The 21,308-nt window shown below is 40.6% G+C and overlaps 1 protein-coding gene across 4 annotated transcripts in view; it reads left to right on the top strand.

Annotated features, from left to right (window-relative positions):
* The window catches only part of grb10b (growth factor receptor-bound protein 10b), a 74,957-nt gene that overhangs the window by 16,271 nt on the left and 37,378 nt on the right, over positions 1 to 21,308 (top strand). For 2 of the 4 annotated variants that reach the window (XM_074654253.1, XM_074654252.1), the window contains exons 2-5: positions 1,529 to 1,654; positions 10,269 to 10,365; positions 17,422 to 17,710; positions 21,124 to 21,268. In XM_074654253.1, coding sequence (XP_074510354.1) covers positions 1,604 to 1,654; positions 10,269 to 10,365; positions 17,422 to 17,710; positions 21,124 to 21,268 — 582 coding nt within the window. In that variant the 5' untranslated portion in view covers positions 1,529 to 1,603. Of the gene's footprint in view, positions 1 to 1,528; positions 1,655 to 10,268; positions 10,366 to 17,421; positions 17,711 to 18,796; positions 18,935 to 20,082; positions 20,151 to 21,123; positions 21,269 to 21,308 lie in introns of those variants that run through there. The other 2 variants (XM_074654254.1, XM_074654255.1) reach the window with 2 other exon arrangements.

Raw genomic sequence — 21,308 nt, forward strand, 5'->3', positions numbered from 1 at the left:
AGGAGAAGTTTACGTTGGTTGCAATCTGCAACCTCACCGCCAGATGCCGCCAGATCCTACTCACTGCACCTTTAAGTAGATGTCTTACAGTCCAACAATTTCTGTAACTACAAACACTTTTGGCTTCTGACGTGGTCGGACAAACTAGTTCAGTTTAAGCATAAGTGGGCCCTTACAGTCAATGCTGCTATGTTTTAGTTTGACTTATTAAAAGGCTGGTTCATGTTACGGCCGCTTTGCCATTTTGCTTGCATCACCTTTGTCAGAATGTTTTGCAATTTAGGGGCGTGTCCAGTGTGCAGTGTGGTAGCTAGCTGACTCTACTGGGAGCAGAGCTGACTAGTCGGTCAGAGACGGAAACATACACCCCTCAGTAAACACAAGTAGAGCTTCTCAAAGACCCTGAAAACGCCTAAAAATAGAGCGTTTACACACCCACGCACAGCCACACGTGCGCAACATATGTAAACATCCACACACACACACACACACACATGCCCACATACAGTACATGTACAGGCAGAAATGCACACACATATATATACACACTCCAGGGCCACAAGGGCAGCCTGCTGCACAACCGCTAATGCAAACACAAGATAATATTAGCCGTCTATAAAATGGCAGGACATATTTTTAAAATACCAACACGGGGTCACGAACTGCTGCATAAAAGACCGTCATAGTTGTGAGGCCGAGCTGCTCGGCTCCAAATATACCGCGGTGCTCTAACTTGGGACCTGGAGAGGTGCCTGCGGGGTATTTTTGGGTCAGTGTTTACAGGTGTTTATTCAGTGGAAGCAGTGCCAAGAGGTTAATATGATACCCACTTTAAGAAGTTCAAATAGACTAAAGACCATGTTGTTGAGTTTGTGGTTATTTTGACCCAAGGATGGCCGGTAGGGAGGCTTCACAGAGTAGAAGGACACCTTTAAAGTCACCTTGAGGTGTGACTTCTATTGCAGCTATTTACAAAGACATTGAAGTATGGTGCACCGTGGCGAGATTGACAGCTGGGTCGGAGTCAGAACGGTAAAAATGATTTTAGAAAATAGAGAGAGTGAGGGAAAGCATCTCATTTTCCATTCTCCATAATAGAGACGTCTTTACAACAAACCTCTTTGTACTCTACAAATGTGCTGCAATGGTAGTGCAAAGATAAATCAGCTCTTTTATCATCCAAATATGAGCCATTATGGTTTATCTTGGCTCCGGTCCATGCACTTTACATCAGTGCTAAAGTAGATTATAGGCTAAAGATTCAATTATTTTGCTTACTCTTCACAATTTATAACCGACCGCCGTCCCTCCCTTGTTGCTTGTCGATGTTGTTTACCGTGGGTCTATGTGGGTTAAGAAGTGATCTGGGCTATATCCGTCCACTCAGAACCTAGACTCCATCTTCCTTTCCTCCTGTCGTCCTCCTCTCCTTCTCCTTCCTTCATCCTTCCTCTCTCTCTTGGACCTCCCCCTTCTTCCTTTGTAGCTTTCCACTAACCTCCATTTGTCTGCTCTTCTTCCTCTGCAGGTTCTGCTCTGTCCATCTCGTGTCCAAACTGATCCGACCAAGCACATTGTGCGAGAGAGCTGAGAGGCGCAAAACATGGCTGTGGCCGGATGTCCGGATTATTTCCTGCATCATCCAAATTATCAGGTAAATTGGCAATTTCCTATGTAGGTTTTAAATTTGGTAAATTAAAAATCTGTCTTTAAGCGGGATGTATTTGCTACTTTGACAGCTGAACTAGTGTTCGTAGAGATGAAATGTTGCCGCTTTAGACGAGGAATGAAACAGCCAAGAAGACTTATGTGTGAAGCCAGACTTTCTCTCCAGTGTTGGATGTCTGTTTCAAGATTTTAAACCCAAAACAACTTTATTTAATAGAAATGATGACGTTTCTAAAGTAGAAATGTGCCAACATCCTCATGAAATTTCATTGGCTCCTGTTCACAGCTCCCAACATTGGACTTGTTTATCCCCAGGGCACGGCTAACATAATACTGAAGAAGTTGTTAGCTGGATGAGATTACGAAATTTGAACTTTGTCCCTGTACAAGCCAGATACCTTATTATTTATGTATTTACCAAGGGAAACTAATAGTAAACCATCCAAGAAGTACTCGAGGTAGGTTTACTTCCAAGAATTCCAAGAAATAGTGAGGGAGCGGATTCAGGTCAGTACGGTCCTCGCCTGCAGTCCTGATGAGCCCTTTAGATGCTCTTCATAGTATAATAGATTTGCTTTATTATTTATAATGTACTGGAGGGGTGAATAAAAGAATGGTCTTTGGTTATAGTTTGTCCTGTTTAGTCTAGCCCTCCTGACTAAAGGGAGTCGGTGAATGGCAGCGATATGGTCATAACATTCCACCACTGTGAACACATTGAATTCACAAAGAGCTGCAGGGCGACACACAGTTAAAGAGTGTTGGTCCAACAGATGGACAAAAGCATCTTTTGGCTGACACACCCCCAGGTAACGGCTGCTCTTTTCATTCTGATTCTATGGTCGGCCCGTTCACTCACATTCATACACACACGTACACACACACACACACCAGGACCTTTTGAACTGAGTGTATTTAGTGTGTTTCCTTGTGCAGTGGAAATCACATTTCAGGGTCCTGGAGTGAATCCAAGTTTTTAACAGCTACCTCACTGAATCTGAATCTGAAAAAAAAAAAATCATATAAATATAAAGTAAAATTTTCCTAAAAAACACAAAATAGTTTTTCACCTTGCCAACAGTGCTATATTTCTGTCCTGGGTTTGGGGCGATTGACTCACCTGGTTGTTGAGCTTGGTGATATGGCCCGAAGTATTCTATCATGATATACAGTAGGTTGTTTCATATGTCGATAATGATATATATCACAATACAGCATGTTCTCTTGTAATTCAATAAATAAATAGTCTACATGAAATAACCACATGGTAAAGCCTATGTGAATTAAATAATTGACAAATGAAAAGTACGGAGTATTTTCTCATTTTAAGAACTTTAGCTCAAAATGTACATGACCTTTAAATGAAATCATAGAGAAACTAGAAGCGCAGACCTCCGCAAAGGCAGGTTTCATGTACGTCGCTGCCCCCCTCTCCCCCCAATCCTATTTTTGTTTAGCCATGCAGTGTTAGTGTTTCCCACAGAATTTGATTATATTTGTGGTAGCTGCATGCGGGATGAGGCACACCCACGCTTTCTTAAATTAAGTATTAAATAATACCGTATATAAGCAAATATTTAACTCAAATGCATCAGTTTTGGACAAATTTGTGCAGATGTGTTCATTGTTCGTGAACTCCGGATTGATTCTATTCGAGGATTCGGCCGGCCGTCTTCTCTGTGGTTGAAAATCCAAAAACAATCCGACCTCCCGCACATGATCATGTTCTGATTCAGAGTGTGCACGGAGAGGAGGAGCTGTTCACAGACGATCCATTGTCACTGTGTTTGAGAGAGAGAGAGAGAGAGAGAGAGAGAGAGAGAGAGAGAGAGAGAGAGAGAGAAGGAGGGGCTGAGCGAATCAATGAGCAGCTCTACAATAAAATAAGATTTTATCCATTTTAAATAGTAAAATAAAATAGAAAATCAATATGTAGTGGTCAATGTTGATATTGTGGCTACAACAAATGAATATATAATTTTTTTTTATAAATGAATGTATGGGAAACACTGCTGTCGTTAACCATGAATCCATTGTCCAGACTTGTGAATAAGGAGTTGTGCTCAATTGTGTATCCCAGATAGGGCTGGACGATAAGGAGAAAATCACATATCACAATATTTTTAGCCAAATACCTTGATATCGATATTGTTATTGGTGTAATCACAAAATATTTACAAAATGAGTCTCACTCACTGAGATTGAGATGCAAACAATAATCTTAATTTGTATATGGATTAGAAAGGGACACGCTCACATGTGTTACTTATGAAGGCCTCTAAACATCAGCTTGTATCCTGATGTGCTGATTTGTTATTGAGTGAGTAAAAAGGGCCGACTTGACCTCTGGACATCTGGGTTTCAGGTTTGCTTAGATTTGTTCACACCAGCCTCCGTAGAGCAAAGGGCTTCCAAACATTTGTATTAGGCCAGTAGCACTATTAGCCTGATCAGAAGCTAGGCCGTTGTCTGCTCGTCATCTGGTGCCGTGGCTTTATCTATGACCTTTGACCTCAGAGGACAGAGAGTTCAGCCTGCTAGAGTCTCCCAGATCTCCACAGTTTAGAGAGAAAGAAACCAAAGGTTCACATGAGTCACTGTGTGTGTGTGCGCGTGCGTGCGTGCGTGCGTGCGTGCGTGCGTGCGTGCGTGCGTGCGTGCGTGCTTGTATTTGTGGTAGAATTAAGTCAGGGTCGCTGGTGTGTATATTGTTTCTGTGTTTCTGTGCCTTATTGCTTCAGCTGCAAAGATTAATCCACATATGTTGCTAAAAGAGCTTACATTTTTAATGAGGCGTTCATTTAATAACAGAACAGTTTAAGGAACCAACCCAACAAAAATAAAAACTACAGGGACTAGGTCTTGAGTTGAAGCTGAGGTGACACCCTCTTTGGCACAGTGGATCATCGCATATACGGTGTCCAAAAATAGAGCCGTGTAAATATGTGTAGGCTAATCTTCTTATCGTATGTGCCTATTGCATTCACACTGCTACACCTCCCATGATTTTAATGGAAATCAACTGTTTTATTATTATTATTATTCCATTATGGTTGTTTTTAAAGTTTAAATATCTGAATGGTTTGAGGAATCATTTAATTATTTCATCTTTACCAACGGTTTGGATGGATGCTGCTGGAGCTACAGTATACAGACCTTAATGTACACACACACGCTCAGACACACACACACACATTGGGCTGTTTGCGAAGCATTCAGCTGTAACAGATGTACCTTGACTGCTGCTTGACTTGCTGAATGAGAAAACCCATTCACTGTGAAATTCCAGGGTTATGGGAGATTTTCTATGATAAAAACTGCTGCAGCAATTCAAAACAGATTCAAGTGGAGATAACATTCATACTATAATCAGCGGATTATATCGCCACTTTAATCTCGTTTCTGTTGCATGATCGTGACCGGTATGTGTGCGAAGCGAGGCGAATCTGATGTGGTAAAAACGGATTGTTAGTGGCAGGATGATGGCTGATTTAAAGAACCCTTGATACAGAAACTACAGTACCAATAATACTTTTTATAAGGTTATATAAATGTAACCCGGGCCCTTGTGTATAGTAAAACTTGAGTAGATTACACACTATAATGCTGTGTAAGCAGAGCTCAAGAAATCCCTGTACGCGCAAAAATAATATTGTCAAGTATAACAGTTCTGTGTGTCCTCCAGTGTATTAAGCTTCCCCAAATCTAAGCTGGATCGCTGAATAAACAAGCAGAGTCCAGCATCATTTTCCCCGTCAGAGAGCCTGAGATAGCTGTATTGTTTTATCTGGGGCTAAACATTAACAAGATTTGTGTGGTGTTTCCCATAACCTGCCCCGTATTCCTCGATATTTGCATTTGCTTTTGCTGGAGCTTCAGTAGTTTCATTGCATTTGTAAGAGGATCATTTCACAGAAAGCATGTGTTAGTGTGGACATGGTATTAAGGCTGTGGTGACTAAGTTGACTTTGCAGCTTTGACTCATCACTTTCAGCACATTGGAGTTTAATGAAATGTTCAACATAAAAGTGTTCCTTCATTCACCATTTTTCCAGTTCAGGGTCGTGGACCGGCTGGAGATATCTCTGTGTTTATAGGCAGATATATGTCTGAATGTCTTGCTGCAGGGTAGGCAGGATAACCAGGCTGTTATATTCTACAGGTGTCTAAACAAGGGATGTTCTGATACATGTTTTATTTCTAACATATATCTTGGGTTTATGATGTTAAACAAACATTGTTTGTTCTCACCTCAGAGGTGATGGTGTTGAGTGTTTTCTGTTCTGGTTCCTCAGCTTTGGAACAGTCTTCCAGAGATCTGCTGACAGTGTTTCTGTTTTAAATCCTGTCTTAAAACACGTTTTTACAGACTACTAGTCTTATTTCTTCACGTAATGCAGCTCTGTTTTATAAACCATCTGATTTTAAGTTTCTTTTAATTGTGTGCGGTATTTTGCTCTTCTGAGTTTTTCCTTTTATATTTGTGATAGTTGTTTTTTAATGCTGCTGTATGGAAAGCACTTTGTGCTCTCAACTTCAAAAGCGCTATACAAATAAATATTATTATTATTATCAGAATCAGAATCTTGTTTATTGCCAGGTGTATGAGGTATACACTAGGAATTTGCTTTGGTTAGTTGGTGCAAATATAGTTGGTAAAAATAACAAATGAAAATAAGAATAGAAAAAATTTAAATTCTACCAATATTCAATATAAGATATAAACAAAAAATAAATATGATAATAATAATAATAATAATAATAATAATAATAATTATTATTATTATTATCATTATTATTATTATTATTATCATGAATTTAGTGCATTATTGGTTTTGGATAGGGACCAGTAAAAACGCAAAAGTACCACTGACAAAAAATTCAAATAAATTACAAAGTTTTTATAAATATCGTAATTTTTCTGCTTTCTTTTGTTGTGTGTGTGTTTTCTAGGCTTCAAAATAACACTTGGTTAACCATATGTTACATCGTAGTATATTTAAAAGGTTATGTGTAACAGTTTTCATGTAGAAGTAAGTAGTAAGTGATTATTTCAGTAAGTAGGGCTACTTATAATGCAGATGTGTCCAGGAAAACGTTCCCAAATCTCCTGAACTCCCAAAGATCTGTCAAATGATCTGGCTAAGTAACACATGATAAAGGCATTGCCAACAATAGCTAACATAATAATGCTTTAATAGATCTATTAGAATAAGTAAAAAAAAGATGATAAAAACCCAAAGCAGCTAATGTTGTGTCAATAAATGACACAGCTCAGCATGTCGACGGCTCAGCTGTGCTGTGACAGCGGCTCCAGCTGAGGTCCTTCTGTATACACAAACAGATAAACGAAGCACTTGAGCGGACATTAGTGTGACCTCCTGATCTCATTCTGGTTCATTATGTAAGAAGGGATTTCCACTCGCTGTCTAGTGTTCATGTATGTTGTAACAGGACAGTTAGCTCTGTCGCTGTCAGCGAGAGCGGTCTGCCACTGCAAGAAGCGAATCTTGGACCCTTGAGCAAGATTTCCACATTTCTAAAGCTTTCTGAGAATATTGAGTTCTGGGTAAACCAAACCGTTATGGAAATGTTATACTGTTTGACTTAAAATGTTCTTATGGATCCCGTCCATTCACAGCTGTTCTTTCTGAGCCAAAAGCTTCTCAGCGAGCCAAGAATTGATTCATATTCAATCCCCCGGTCATAGCATTTAACCTCAATCTAACCTCATCTAAAGGCGTAACTTTGACATGCGTCTCAGTCTTTTCCTTTTTGTTTGAGGCCAGATCTCCAGACCTTTGTGTCTGTCCTGCTTTCAGTGCCTTAACCTTGTCTCTGGCCTTCCGCCGACCCCTTTTAAAGAGCTGAACCCTCGGCCCCTTGACTCCTATTTGGAGTTCCTTTCAACTTCATCAATATGAAAGGGCCCTTATATGCTGCTTGTCAAAACTTGGCCTACCCTCAGTCCCGTTTTGACCCCTCTCTGAGAGCTTGAGCAACACGTCTGTGTGTGCGTGTGTGTGTGTGTCTGTCTGTGTGTGTATGTGCCTGTGTGTAAAATAATTAGTGTGTGAGAGACTGAGAAGCAGGATGAGAAAATGCAAATAAAAGACAGACAACATCTGTGTTTTTTCTTCAACAGACAAAAAAAGAAGAAGAAATGTCTGCTTGTATTTTCTTATTTTTTTTCCCCTCTTTTTAGTTCTCAACTTTTTATAGGCTTCAATAAACCTACAGCCAAATGCAGAGTCAATGGCATGGCTGAGAATTATGCTAAATGGTCAGTATTTGTAGGATTAGATCCTCAAGTTGTGCCAGTTGTCTATCGAGGCATCAAAGGCTGTCTGGGTTTTGGGTTTTTTTGTTGATACGATCCACAAAAGAGATCAAGGTGTGCTTTAAAAGTCCTTTAGACCTTTAGAGTGAGTGTGTGTTAACTCATTTACTCCCAGACAGCCATGAAAAACCTCATTCAAGACCAGTATATGGTGTGAAAGACTCCCAACGTTTTTGCTCAGTAGAGCTGATCCATGACCATCCTGTCCTGAATACACACACTAACGCTGTGCTGTACCATCCCACCCACCAACCAACCAAGCAGCGTCCCAGTGCTGTTTGGGTGACTGGGTAGGGATCAGTCACAGTCTGGTAGCTGGACCCCCAGACGGTGTGTGTTGATGACGGGGTTTGCGATGTCATGGGAACAAATGGGGTGACGCGGTGGTTATTTATTTTATTTTTTTATCTCAAAAGCAGGTTAGTCCCATTACGCCCCAAAATCTCTTTTTCTGATCCGGCCAAGACGGCTGGCACGCAAGACAATAAAAGACGGAACAATGCAATGTAATGATTGGATGCGGTTGGGCTAGTTGGTATAGAAGAGGGGTTGGGGGGGTGGTGGTGGACAGAACCATATGCTGATGGTGAACCAATTATATCCAGTTTAGACTGAACGTAGGCACCAGTAGACACCAGAGAGGAACACTAATGACTTCTTCTTCTCTGAACATAACAGCTACAAATTTCGCAAGCAAATCATGGATTATATATTTCCAAACTATTCACCCGAGCCCTTATTTTGAAATCATCCGAGTGGAAATCGTCTTCAAGCTTTATTCTCACAGTGAGTCGATTCTCTCCGAAACTTTGCATTGAAAATGGCTCGTTCAGGAATGTCTTTAAGCGGTCTGGCGACACAAATAAGGCAACAAGGCGATAAGGCACAAGTAAGGCGACACAAATCTAACATCAAATTAATCTAAAATTTAATGGAAAGTAGCTGTAATTTACAATGCTTTAGGTTTATTTTGTTATTTATGATAAAAATTGTTGTGAACGTGCATATCGCATTAGATTTCTGTGTGTTTGTTTAAAACAAAGTAAAGTATAAACAGAGAGTAGTTGTTGCAGTGATAAACTTTGTTCCATGGCAGTACAACACCACTCAATAAAAAAATAAAAATAAAAAGACACTGTCGAGAAAATATATAACTGAATGTGGGTCAAAAGAATTACATGATGGTTACCATCATCATTTAATCCGTGTAACTCGGACGCTCTGGAGGCAACAAAGATAATTCAAAGGAATGTCAGGCAAAAAGCATCTATATAATATATTTGTTATCAAAATAAGGTAGAATAATATCTGTGTAAAAGAATCCAGCTCTGCCTACATTGTCTGTTACTTCTGTAAATGAGGCATTCGCTTTTATTGCAGCATCAGAGGAGGTCTGCTGTGTAAGAGAGGCACAGAGTCAGTAGCGAGTCCACAGTTGGTGTACTTGTTATACTTGTACAGTAGGGGAGAGCGGGGTCGGTCGGGACACTTTTGTATCGACAATAAATTGAAAAATACTTGAACATTAATGAAAATAATTTGATCCCTGAACAGATACAGGTGTCTGCTAACAATTTATCAAGTTTTTTAGAGCCCAACCCAAATGTGAAAGTCACAATTTTGTTAAATGTACAGTATAAGGAGTACATTTTCCCAAAGCTCTGCCTCCCCAGGACGGTGGGAACACCTTCTTCTGGGATACAAACAAATATATTTATAAAATTTAAATTGAAAGAATTGCATTCTAAATTTGTTCACTTGTTCACACATTTCTTTGAGAAAAAATAGGTTATTGTACAATTATATATTATATTTTCATAAATTACTGAGATATGGAATTAGGCAAAAACGAGTTTCTGACTGCCTGCCACTTGAGTAAACAATCACTCAGTGACTTCACAGTGGATCTTTATTCAATTCACACATTTTGGACTCATGTGCTAGCTAAAATCAGACAGCTAACACTTGCATCAACTCATAGGCCAGAAAATAAGCTTTCCAACAATATGTTTTTATGTTAACATGTTTATATATATATATAATTATATAGTGAGAAAGGTTGGGAACCACTATGCATAACATAACATTTCTCTCAACCAAATGGCGTATGTACTCGAGGTATAACCACACGACAATGCCATTTAGTGAATTGCTTCTTTGCATCAAACAATGTGGGTTGAGTGTTTGGCCTCTGTAACAAAGTTCCCAGTGAGGAGACAAAATATTCATTTATTTTTTCTCTTGCTTCTGTCTCCCACAGCAGGACAATATAGACCGGTCCTCCAATCACAGACAAGCTGACCTCATTGGTCCGAGCTTCCAGCAATCAGCCAATCGGAGTTCTCCGAACCATCAAGGTTGGTCCACCACCACCAATAGAAATGTGTGTGTGTGTGTGTGTGTGTGTGTGTTGATGCTTGCACACAGTTAAATATTCATGAGTTGGTGTTGTGTGACACAGAAGAGCATACTTTGTTATTCTCTGAAAGCAATGATTTGACATGGCAGTGGGACTTGTCATGTGATATAGCATACTACTGGGACTTACTGTACATTGACTTGGGGTAACATAAGCTTGCTGTGTAGTCTCCATGTATTTTCATACATAAGATAATACGTTTGTATGTGTGTGTGTGTGTGTGTGTGTGTGTGTGTGTGTGTGTGTGCGTGCGTCCCTCGTCTCAGTACAGTGTGGAGGGCGGCTTGCTGCTCATTATCCTCCCCAGGGCCGGGGGTGGGTCGAGGGGGATGATATATATTTGGGTCTCTTCCGCTGTAAACATTTCAGCAGTTCAAAGGGTGCTCTGCATGGACACAGGGTGCCATTATAATTACGCCGCCTATCTAATTGTGCCATACAGAGTTCGTCCGAGACAATCGGAGCATGAGATTTAAGCACAATATTGGCTCAGCATGGGAGGTAAAGGGCGGGGAGTCTGCGAGGACTCAACGAGTGAACTAGAACGCTTGGCCCTGGCATGGGAAAATAAATGGAGCAGAAATTACATTGTCATTTTTCAGGATCAGCCGGGACGGAGGGAACTCAGGACGACCGGAGAGGCAGACGAATGGAGATGACTTTAACTGAGGGACATTTTTGCTTACACTGTCTGAATAATGATATTTTGGATGGATACCCAGTTATTTTTTTACAGTAGATTATGCCAGACATGTGTTGGGAGCCTGATTTATGAGCACTGGTACTGCAGACCATTTAGATTTTTGTCAGATCTCCTTCTCCCATGTCTCACTCTTTTTTATTTAATTCCTCAAGTAGTGGGTGACAACTTAACTACCACTTTTAAGTACTTTTACCATTCTAGCATGTCTCACAAGCTGAATTACGTATGCTGCTCAACGTCTGTATCATTTGAGCAGAGATTTTGCATTCAGCCCCAGCACCTCTGGTGTTATTAGTGGGATTATAATCCTTGCTGACGCTATTATTAAACCTGTTTTCCAGTAAACCTTTCATTCTCATAGGGCTATAATAGAGGCACCAGCTACTTGCTGTGCTTGCTATAAAGCTAGAACAGTCATAAACCTATTAATTTTGGAGGGAACAGTGTGGCTTTGTTGGAACATGACCCGCCGTTATTTCACAGGTTTGGAATGAGATGCTATTGAGCGGCTTATTGTGGCATTTGCACGCCAGTGTTTGACGTCTAGAAATAGGAGTTGCCTCACATGATATTCTCAGCATGTAATGTATAAATTGTGCCATGCACATCATATTTTACTGTGAAGTTACGTATTTTACAATATTATTTGCCCAAATGCATGTCTTTCTTTAAATAACTGGAAGACTGACGAGGCCACGGTGTCCCGAGCCGTGGCGTGACACATACTGTATGTGTCTGTCTGTATACAGATGTGATGTCACAGGCTTGTACTGTGCAGACGCTGTCTCCTCTTGGTTGTTTTTCCCAGAGTGACTTCAGTCCTATAGCTGAGTTCACTGTCTGCTCAAAGGCCACATATAAAATGTGAAAATACTCTAAAAGGAGGAAGGTACATCATTCTTGTTTCCCATCACTCCACGACTTAATAGACTAGATTTAATATTCACCAACTATCACCAAGTTTTCATTATATTCTTTCAGAATTTAAGTCCAGTGTTGTTGGTGAGTGTTTGGATAATTGGGTAAGGAAAGTTCCCACTTTGCACACCTTTGTTACAGTACCAGCATTCAGTGTTTTTATACAGAGCCCCTAAAGGGCCAAATGCAAAAAAATGTTTTCTGAAATACTCTTTCTAATTCTAATTTCTAATTTCACCATACCTTCAAAGTAAAGTTCAGTAAGTATATCAACTAGAGTCGACAGCTGGCCCCTCCTATACCTTACACCATTGGTTCCCAAACTGACACAAATTAGACCACGGACCCCCATTTGATCAGATTTCGTCCTAGGGTCCCCATCTGATAGGATTTTTGCTTTTTAGGGCTACCCCCTCTTAGTCGATTAGCCGACTAATCTGTCATTTTGGTCTTTTTCTTTAGATTTCTTTAGTCGATTAGTTGTTTTTATGCTTCTTTCATGCTGAATGACTTATTTCCAAGAAACGTATGAGCACATCTCTGATAAACACAAGATTTAAAGTGCTGCTTTTGTGTGATTCTTTGTGGAGAAACTCAGTTTTACAGATCTGTCCATTAAATCAACTAATCGATTAGTCGACAAAATCGTATGGGTGTTAGTCGACTAAGAATTTCTTTGGTCGAGGACAGACCTGTTTCTGTTAGATGTTTTATTACGCAAAATGTAATAATCCCATGATTAAAAAAGTCATACATTCTGCCTTTGTGTTGCTATATGGATGGAATTATAGTGAAAATAAATGATCCCCCTTTTTGCTGGGAACCCCCTCAAAGACCCCTGGGGGTCCCTTTCAAAACCACTGCCTTACACCACCGGTCTGATGCTCGAGCCACACAAGTATAAAACAAAAGTCACATAAATGAGCTTGAGATTTTGAAATATTATCATTTCATGTCATTTATATTCATCTTATTTGATAAAGTTAACTTTATATCAGTTCAAATAGTATCAAAAGCTACCATAAGATGAAGAAAAAACAGAAAAAGCTGTAGTAAGTGGACCTTGTGTTAAGATTTTTGTTTTGTTTTAAACACTGTCAGTGAAGCGACAGCTTTCAAGAGTACAAATCATGCCTTGACAAGGAAGTAGTTCATTTAATTTATTTAATCCGAGTGAGGAAGGCAGACGGATACAGACAAGAGAAAACTGTGGAGAATGGGAGTAGGTGGGCTCTCAGATGTGGTCTGCTACTTGAACTTTAGTTATGACATAACTGAGCGTTAGAGATGCCACCAGATTCAGTCATGAGTTTAGTGTAGTGCCAACAAGTATGAGATAAAATCCTCTAAATGTGACTATGAAAAGGTTATTTAGTCGTTTCATTGGCCAATTTCTCACAAGATATGTGAGGCGAGGCAGTTACCCACTAGTGGCGTGTGTTTATTTGTGTGTTTGTATATGTGCGGTGATGTAGCCGTGACATTTGCACTTTTCTGTTTTTGGTTGCTTGTAACTTTGTTGATCCAGGAGTCAGTGATGTGAATGTTTATTTATCAGCCAATAGAGGAAGATTAGGCTATTTTTTATCCCTAATTTAACCGGTTACAGGTTCTTAGAAGAGAAGGGAGGGGCTTAACACGTCTGAGGAGACGGGGAGTAAATAATAACAATAATGTCGATGTTATCCTTTGACACATCAGTTTTATTTTTGGTTCTGACTTCTACAGCACGTATTTATTTATTTTATTTATTTATTTGACAGGGACCATGTATAAAAAACATAAACTTCCATTCTTGAAATCTGATGCATTCTACAGAGATATAGCTAAAAGCTAATTTTCCTACCTAGTCCCTGGGCAGGTGAACAATAATACAAACATTATATACATTACACACAACAAGCAATATAAAAATACTGTTCATTATATACATAGTCAAAGGATGCATTAAGGTATTTACAGAACAGTAGTGGTTGTTTGATTAGATAACGGTTCATAGAATTAAAATGATTAATTCTTGATAAGAGATGAATCAATTAATCAAGAACATAATTGTAAAATGAATCACCAGTGAATTTAGCTATAGTCCCAGCGTAGTTCCCACAGAGCCCAGAATTAACCAACCATTAAACTGTCTCCACATGGATCCTCAGTCCACAGTCAACTTAAAACAAAGGATTTATTAAGAGGAAGGATTTTTTTAAGGTGTTTTGTTTCCTAATAAAGCTTTAGAGGTGTTAATACCCTTTTTAAACCCTTTTTATCCTGTTATTCCTGCTGCAGAGCCACAGCTACACAGATCTTTTATGTGGATACAGCTTTAACTAAACTCTTGCTTGCTTTAAACCCACTTTGCTTGGCACATGAGAGTGGAGTGCAAGTTCAGTTACTTCTCAACTTCTTTCAGGCCTGGGGCGCAGATGTATGCTCTGATAGGACTGTTGATCTTTACAGTGGAGGGATATTATGCAAATGTTTGTTGTTGTGCATCACAGCTGCAAATTCTCACCGTCAGGCTCTGTCTAGGATGGATCCAATTAATACTCATATATGGTAAGGCCAGGTGTGTCATTACATAAAGGTGTTCATGTCTCTTATATGCCAGGCTAAGTTTCTGGCCTAACTTTTTATTTCTGTACTCCATGTAAAAGTAAGAACTATAGTTTTTTCCCTGCTCCAAATCTTCATGGGTTTAAATCCCGTGCATGAGTACATGCCTGCATGCTGACTCTGTCATCAATCTGTCACCCGTACACTCGGCTGCATGACGCATACCTTTGTTTGCCTGATTGTGACATGCACGGGTGATTGCGATCGTATGACGTTTGTATCCAAACCCGATCCAGAGGCCAAACTAGGTCAGATTTATGAGGAAACTTATTTTCCCTCACTAGCTTGAGGGCGCACGTCTCACCTAGTGAGAATGATGGATGATGAGCACATGATGTGTTAAGGGGAAAAGTAATTTTTTGAGTTTTGCTCACTTTTGATGTAGTTTCTGGTTTACCCTCATGGCATTTGTTAAGTATTTGATGATGTTGTCCTAAAAAAAGTATATTTTTCTACATTTATGAAATACTTTTATTACCACTGCTGCTGCTGCTGTTGCTGCAGGTAATATTGCTCTGACCTGTGTTACAATTGTCTTTCCCTTTCCATAGCTTGCGTATGGCCTCGTATGAACCCTGTGTCCTGTGGTATATAGCTCTTTAGCTCTCCAGGCTATCTATAAGTAGCTGCTCCAGCTTACCTGACACTATTAATACCTACAGATTAACCACCTGCGATTCACAGGCACCTGTGATACTGCTACCTGACACGTTTTCAGGAAAAGCTCCTCAAAGGCGACACTTTAGTTTCAGCAGGTAGCTGTTGGCATCAGTGCCGGAGACAAAGCCATGCTGCTGCATGCAGAGATGGGGATGTTTACTATAGCCTGCTAACCTGTGGATGCTGTTGTCGTTGTTGCCTATGGAACATTTTTTATTGAAAAATAATAAACCTGATGTACTTCCACCGGAAACGGATTCCTTGCCAGGCTCAGGGGCTCACTTTGAAGCCAATGCTTTTAAAACTTTACATCAATCAAATTGCTGTTTTCCAACGTCAGCTTTCCGCTGAGCAGCAGGACTTTTAGCTGCTTTCTAGAGTGGCATGACCCTCGCACCACCTCACATGATCCAGCTGTCAGCTGTCCTGCACCCGGAGCCGAGTCACACAGTATAGGGCACATTTGAAGTTCTGACAGCAGGACTGCATCGTACAAGTTTCAATACGGCTGGTGGTTTTTGCAGAAGAAGATAGAGCTAACAAAATGTTTACCTATACGTCTATTTTTTACATATTATTTAAAAATAAGAGAGTCATTAAGAATTGCAGGGCAACTGAGAGAATCAACAATCAAATTAGAAATAGAGAATTGAAACTTCACATCAAATGTACATTAACATTGTATCTGATCAGGTGGTTTAGATAAAATAAAAATAATCCTTTATTAGTCCCACAGTGGGGAAATGTGCAGTATTACAGCAGCAAAAGGGACAGAGCAAAAAACAAGGGGCATCAGTAAAAAAAACAAGATATAATAAATACGCTAGTAAACAATAAAGATATAATAAATAAGTAAACAGTAAAAAACAAAATATTAAATATACAAAAAATATAATAGTATAGTATAATAGCACGTGAATGATGAAATGTTCTCTATCCTTTAGTGTAAACAGCAATATGCCTCCATCCTGAATCACAAATGTCTTCTCTTATTGGGTTTCATTATTTCAATGTGAGATGGTGTCCTAATACATCTGAATGGGGTTTCCTCACATGAACCTCATCCATTTGAGAGCGCCTGCCGTGTACAATTAGAGCTTGTCTCCCCCCTAGTGGTCTACTTGCGTCCTACAGTACAGTCGGAAGGATCTGGATGCAGAGATTTGATGATGAATTCATGAGATATATTTCTTTTTCATAATGAAGAATTATTAATCACAAGGACGAGTCACCACTGGAGATTGTAGTTTAGAAAAAGAGCAAAGTTATGCGCCCAGTTTACCCAGATGATAAAACTGTCACACCGTGAAGCAATTAGAGAGAGAAGACTTCCTTTCAATCGAGCTCACTTAAAACTTTGATACAACATGCTCCTGGAGTCGGTTGAAAAATTCTCTTCGTGAATTTGAAATGGGCCGAGAGGTTTTTCACAGGGGGCTTTGAGGATAGATTCCCCCTTCTGACGAGAATTCTGCTTTTAGAGACCTCTAAAAGCAGAATGTTTGAGACGTGCGGTGAAGTTGGAGCCGTCGCCTTCGCCGTGAACCCCGGCGGTAAGAGTTGAGCAGTGTTGCAGGCAGGTTTGTGCTTGTACCTGTTATCCCTGGAGATTTGGCTCACACAGCAGCACAATGTACGTAGTCAAGATAGTCTTGCTGATTGAGCACTCTCGCAAAACTGGTTACCAACATGTGCGTGCCAGTGTTTTTATTTTCTTTTTTTTTTAGTATTACTTAGAATTAATGTGGTGCAAAAGTGAGGTCAAGGGTTCAAATCCTGGCCACAATGAAATGATAGAGAAACTGAAATAGAAAAGGGAAAGTCCCGACAATATCCAGGGACTTAACTTCTTTTTTTGTGTTGCGCCTCAACTATTTGAAACCAAAGCAGCAGGCTTATAGGACTTTCAGTTTTCTTTTATTATGTTTTATTGCATTTTGGGTTTGATTTTCTTTCCAGCTTCAGTGCTCCACACGGTTCTTTGTTCACTTGTCTTCAACAGTTTTGAAACCTACTTCTCTCATCTACTTCACAGCAGTCTTTCAGTTTCTCTTGAAATCCAGTCAGTGATGTGTTCCTTGTCTGTCTGTCTGTCTCCTCCAGAGGATGACGTCGATCTAGAGGCCCTGGTGAATGATATGAACTCTTCGCTGGAGAGCCTGTACTCCACCTGCAGTGGTCAGCAGACAGAGTCCACCCCACTACTGCACAATGGACAGACCTCTTCCCCACATCCACACCACCACCACCATCATCATCACATGCAACACAACCAGCCTCGGCAGGGTCAGCACTCACACGCGCTTAGCCACGTCTCCCCGGAGCCGCCCTCCGCGGACTCGCCCCAAACCGGCCTCCGACGGTCACAACCCATGCACATTCTCGCTGTCAGGTAGGTGCACAGCATATGCAGATATTGATATATTTCTTTGGGCTGTATGTGCAGGCACTAGACAAGAGCTGTCCAGTCTAGCATGACAGACAGCTGTCAATGTGAATGCACAAAAACGTACATAAACTTATATTTGACTGCAGGAAAGAGGCAGGGTGACGCGGCATCAGCTACACTGTGCATGTCTTAAAGCCTGTGGTGTTAATGCACAGGCTGAGCGGAGTTATTAAAAAAAAATCTTATTCAAAATCTAATGGATTGTTCATTATGCCACACCCCACCCCTGCATAAAATTTCATTCAAATCCATCGCAGACTTTTGGAGTTATCATCCAAACAGACAAACCAACAAACCAACGCCAGTGAAAACATTACCTCCTTCCTAGGCCAAAGGCAAACAAGCTGTAATTTTATAGTCAAAAACATAGATACAAAATTTAGTAAACTTATTTGTGTCCACTAACTCCTATTATTGACTCATTTAATTTGACAAATATTTGATTGACATGAGTTAGTATTCAGTCGTCTTTTAGTGATAACGGAGGACTACTTACCTTGACATCATCATCACTGACAATGACATGGGAATTTGTGTATTTGGTTGTCTGACTGCACTCTTTGTGGGTTTGCAATGGCCTATTTATGTGATGCAGATATGCTGTATGCATATGATGGCGTGACAGAAGAGACCTCAAAAGAAGTGAACCCATGCTCCATTTGTTTTTTTTACTTTATCTTCTATGCACGGTGCTCATTTCATTGTGAGATGTTTGTTTGTGCAACATGAGAGTTAGTTTAGTTACAAGAGCTTTATAATTTTGTCAGTCACATGAGAGAATAAGAGTTCACGTGGAGTGTAAAAAAGAACATTTTCATCATGTGTCGAAACATACATCTGATCAGAATATACTAAAATGCCTGTAAAGGTAAACCATTGCTAGACATTTTTACTGGTTTCGTTTTGCATGGACCTCCAAACTTTTTCAATGAAGAGTCAATGAGAACGTGGAAAACTCCCTTGAGTAAACTGCTGTGCATCCATCCATGCAGATATGAGGCTGTATGCATATGAGGGCGTTCTCTATTGCGCATGTGATGGTTTTACGGTTTTCTGCAAACTGACAATCTTATCTGGCAACCCGGTCTACCTGTCTGTCTCCTCACCTCCTCTCTCTACCTGCACGAACACATGGCGCGTCACCGGAGTTCTCCTAGCTTACCTGTAGTGAGTACTAACCGTGCCATAACTAGCCATGCTCGTTGTTTACGGTCATTATGAGATGTTAACGTTAATTATTAATAATAATGTTCGGGAAGTGGCTTTGGAGGGAGGCCTGGAGGGAGGCCTGGAGGGAGGCCTGGAGGGAGGCCTGGAGGGAGGCCTGGAGGGAGGCCTGGAGGGAGGCCTGGAGGGAGGCCTGGAGGGAGGCCTGGAGGGAGGCCTGGAGGGAGGCCTGGAGGGAGGCCTGGAGGGACTGAGTTGGAGCTCGTTAGCAGCTCGTGCTGCAGCTACTATCAGGTGGAGAAGAGTTGGCAACACTGGGGGGGATTTTTTAAATCTATTGTTCTCTTTCTCCAGTGTTACCTACCTAAAGTTTTTAATTTCATGTGACCTTTAGGGCTTTAGGAAACTCTCCACAATATTCTGACATTTTGCACACCAAACAATTGATCGAATAATCGAGAAATAATTGGCAAATTAATCAATAATGCAAAAAAAAAAGTAGTTAGTTGCAGCCTTTATTGAATGCATTCAACACATAGTTGAAGTTAGTTGTTTGTCATTAATATGTGTGCATTCATCAGGTGTTTTACTGTGACGTCACACATATCTTAGGCACCATCAGAAGTGAGGATTTTTATTTAACCAGGTTAATCCCATTGAGACCAAAGATCTATTTTACAAGGGAGACCTGGCCAAGATAGTAGCAAGACAGTTATAGTGAAAGTAACAGACAACACATAAATTAACAACATTAAAACTTGCTCATACAAAACACTTTGCACACAGACAACCTGGACTGCAGCCATTTCACCTGAAACCTTAAACTCATTCAGGGTAACTAAGTTTTGAAGTTGAAGATCAGAAAGATCTTGTAGATAACCATGCACATATACAGCAGTTAAATAAGACTTCAATTGTGCATGGTCACACACATACAGACACATTGAAGCATGACACTAAACTTTAAGCTGACTCCTTCCAGCCTCATACATCTCCACATCACACACACACACACACACACACACACACATGCAGAGAGCTCTTTGTCTCTCCACACTGGAACAGCAGCCTCTCACTCCACACCATCATTCCTCACCAACCCTCCTAATAATTGCGCGTAACGTTTCCTCCCCGCTCCCTATCTGTAGCCTTTGGATGACCCGTTCCTCCTTGTCACTCCCTCTTTGTCTCAAACTACACCAGCGGGAGAAGAAAGGTAAAAAAAATCTCATTTATTTTAGTGCAAAGTGCAAATGTTTCTCTCTGTTTGAAGAGTAGTAACCCAGATTCTCCCTAAGGCTGTTATTGTATGCATTTTAAAAGTGGGTATATGTGTTCACTCACACATACACAATACAGAAGTATGGTTGCATGCGCACACAAATACAAAGGCATTCACAGCAGAGCTGGTGTCGGCTCCAATTATTCGCCTTTTGGAGTGTATGACAGAAACAGAGGAGGGATGATCAGGTAATGGAGTATTCTTTCTTATGATCTCTCTCTCTCAAACACACACACAGACTCTGAAGTTCTTATTATTCAGGGCTGACCTCTGGATAACCCGGTTCTCAAGCTCAGATGGGACAACATCAAAAGGCCCGTTCCCTTTTGAACTCGCTGGGTTCTGCAGAGAGAGACAGTTTGATCGAGAAAAGAGACTAAGAGAAAGAGTCTCCTACTGTGATTCTCTGAGCTAGCTAGAATTTCACAAACTGATCTGCTGAACATGAAAAAAAAAATCCTGAAAAGTTTATGATCAGCTGTCAAATCATCATTCCTCTCGCAGGCCACGAGCTTACGCCGTACTGTATGCGCCTAATTTAAAAACTGCTTTAAAGTGATGTCTTGATGTAATATTGATGTGTGATAAATATTGCAGAAAATGAGCTGGCACGCTGCGGGGGTCTTGATTTCCACTTGCTGGAAACAGACATGAGCCTGGATACTGTACAGCAATGCTTTATTAATTCCATCTCTCTCTCTCTCTCTCACTCTCTCTCTCTCTCTCTCTCGCTCTCTCTCTTGCACATATTTCACATGTGTCAGCGGCTCTCATTTCAAAGCTCTCCCATCTCACTTTGCAAGAGGCTGTCCCAGGTCACGACCTTAGACTTCAGTGCTTATTTTTTATTAGCGATGCACACAGGATAATACTAAAAGTATGTTCTGTTCCTCTGTCCATTGTCCAGGAGGTTGCAGGAGGAGGAGCAGCAGCTGAGGACATCGTCTCTCCCGGCCATCCCAAACCCCTTCCCCGAGCTGTGCAGTCCAGCCAGCTCCCCTGTCCTCAGTCCGGGGTCTCTACCTCCTGGAGAACCCTCCGCTGACATATATGTAAGTCAAACCCCTACGAAGACACATTGTAGAAACTTTC

This window comes from Sebastes fasciatus, chromosome 12 (genome assembly GCF_043250625.1).
Source record: "Sebastes fasciatus isolate fSebFas1 chromosome 12, fSebFas1.pri, whole genome shotgun sequence".
NCBI lineage: Eukaryota > Metazoa > Chordata > Actinopteri > Perciformes > Sebastidae > Sebastes > Sebastes fasciatus.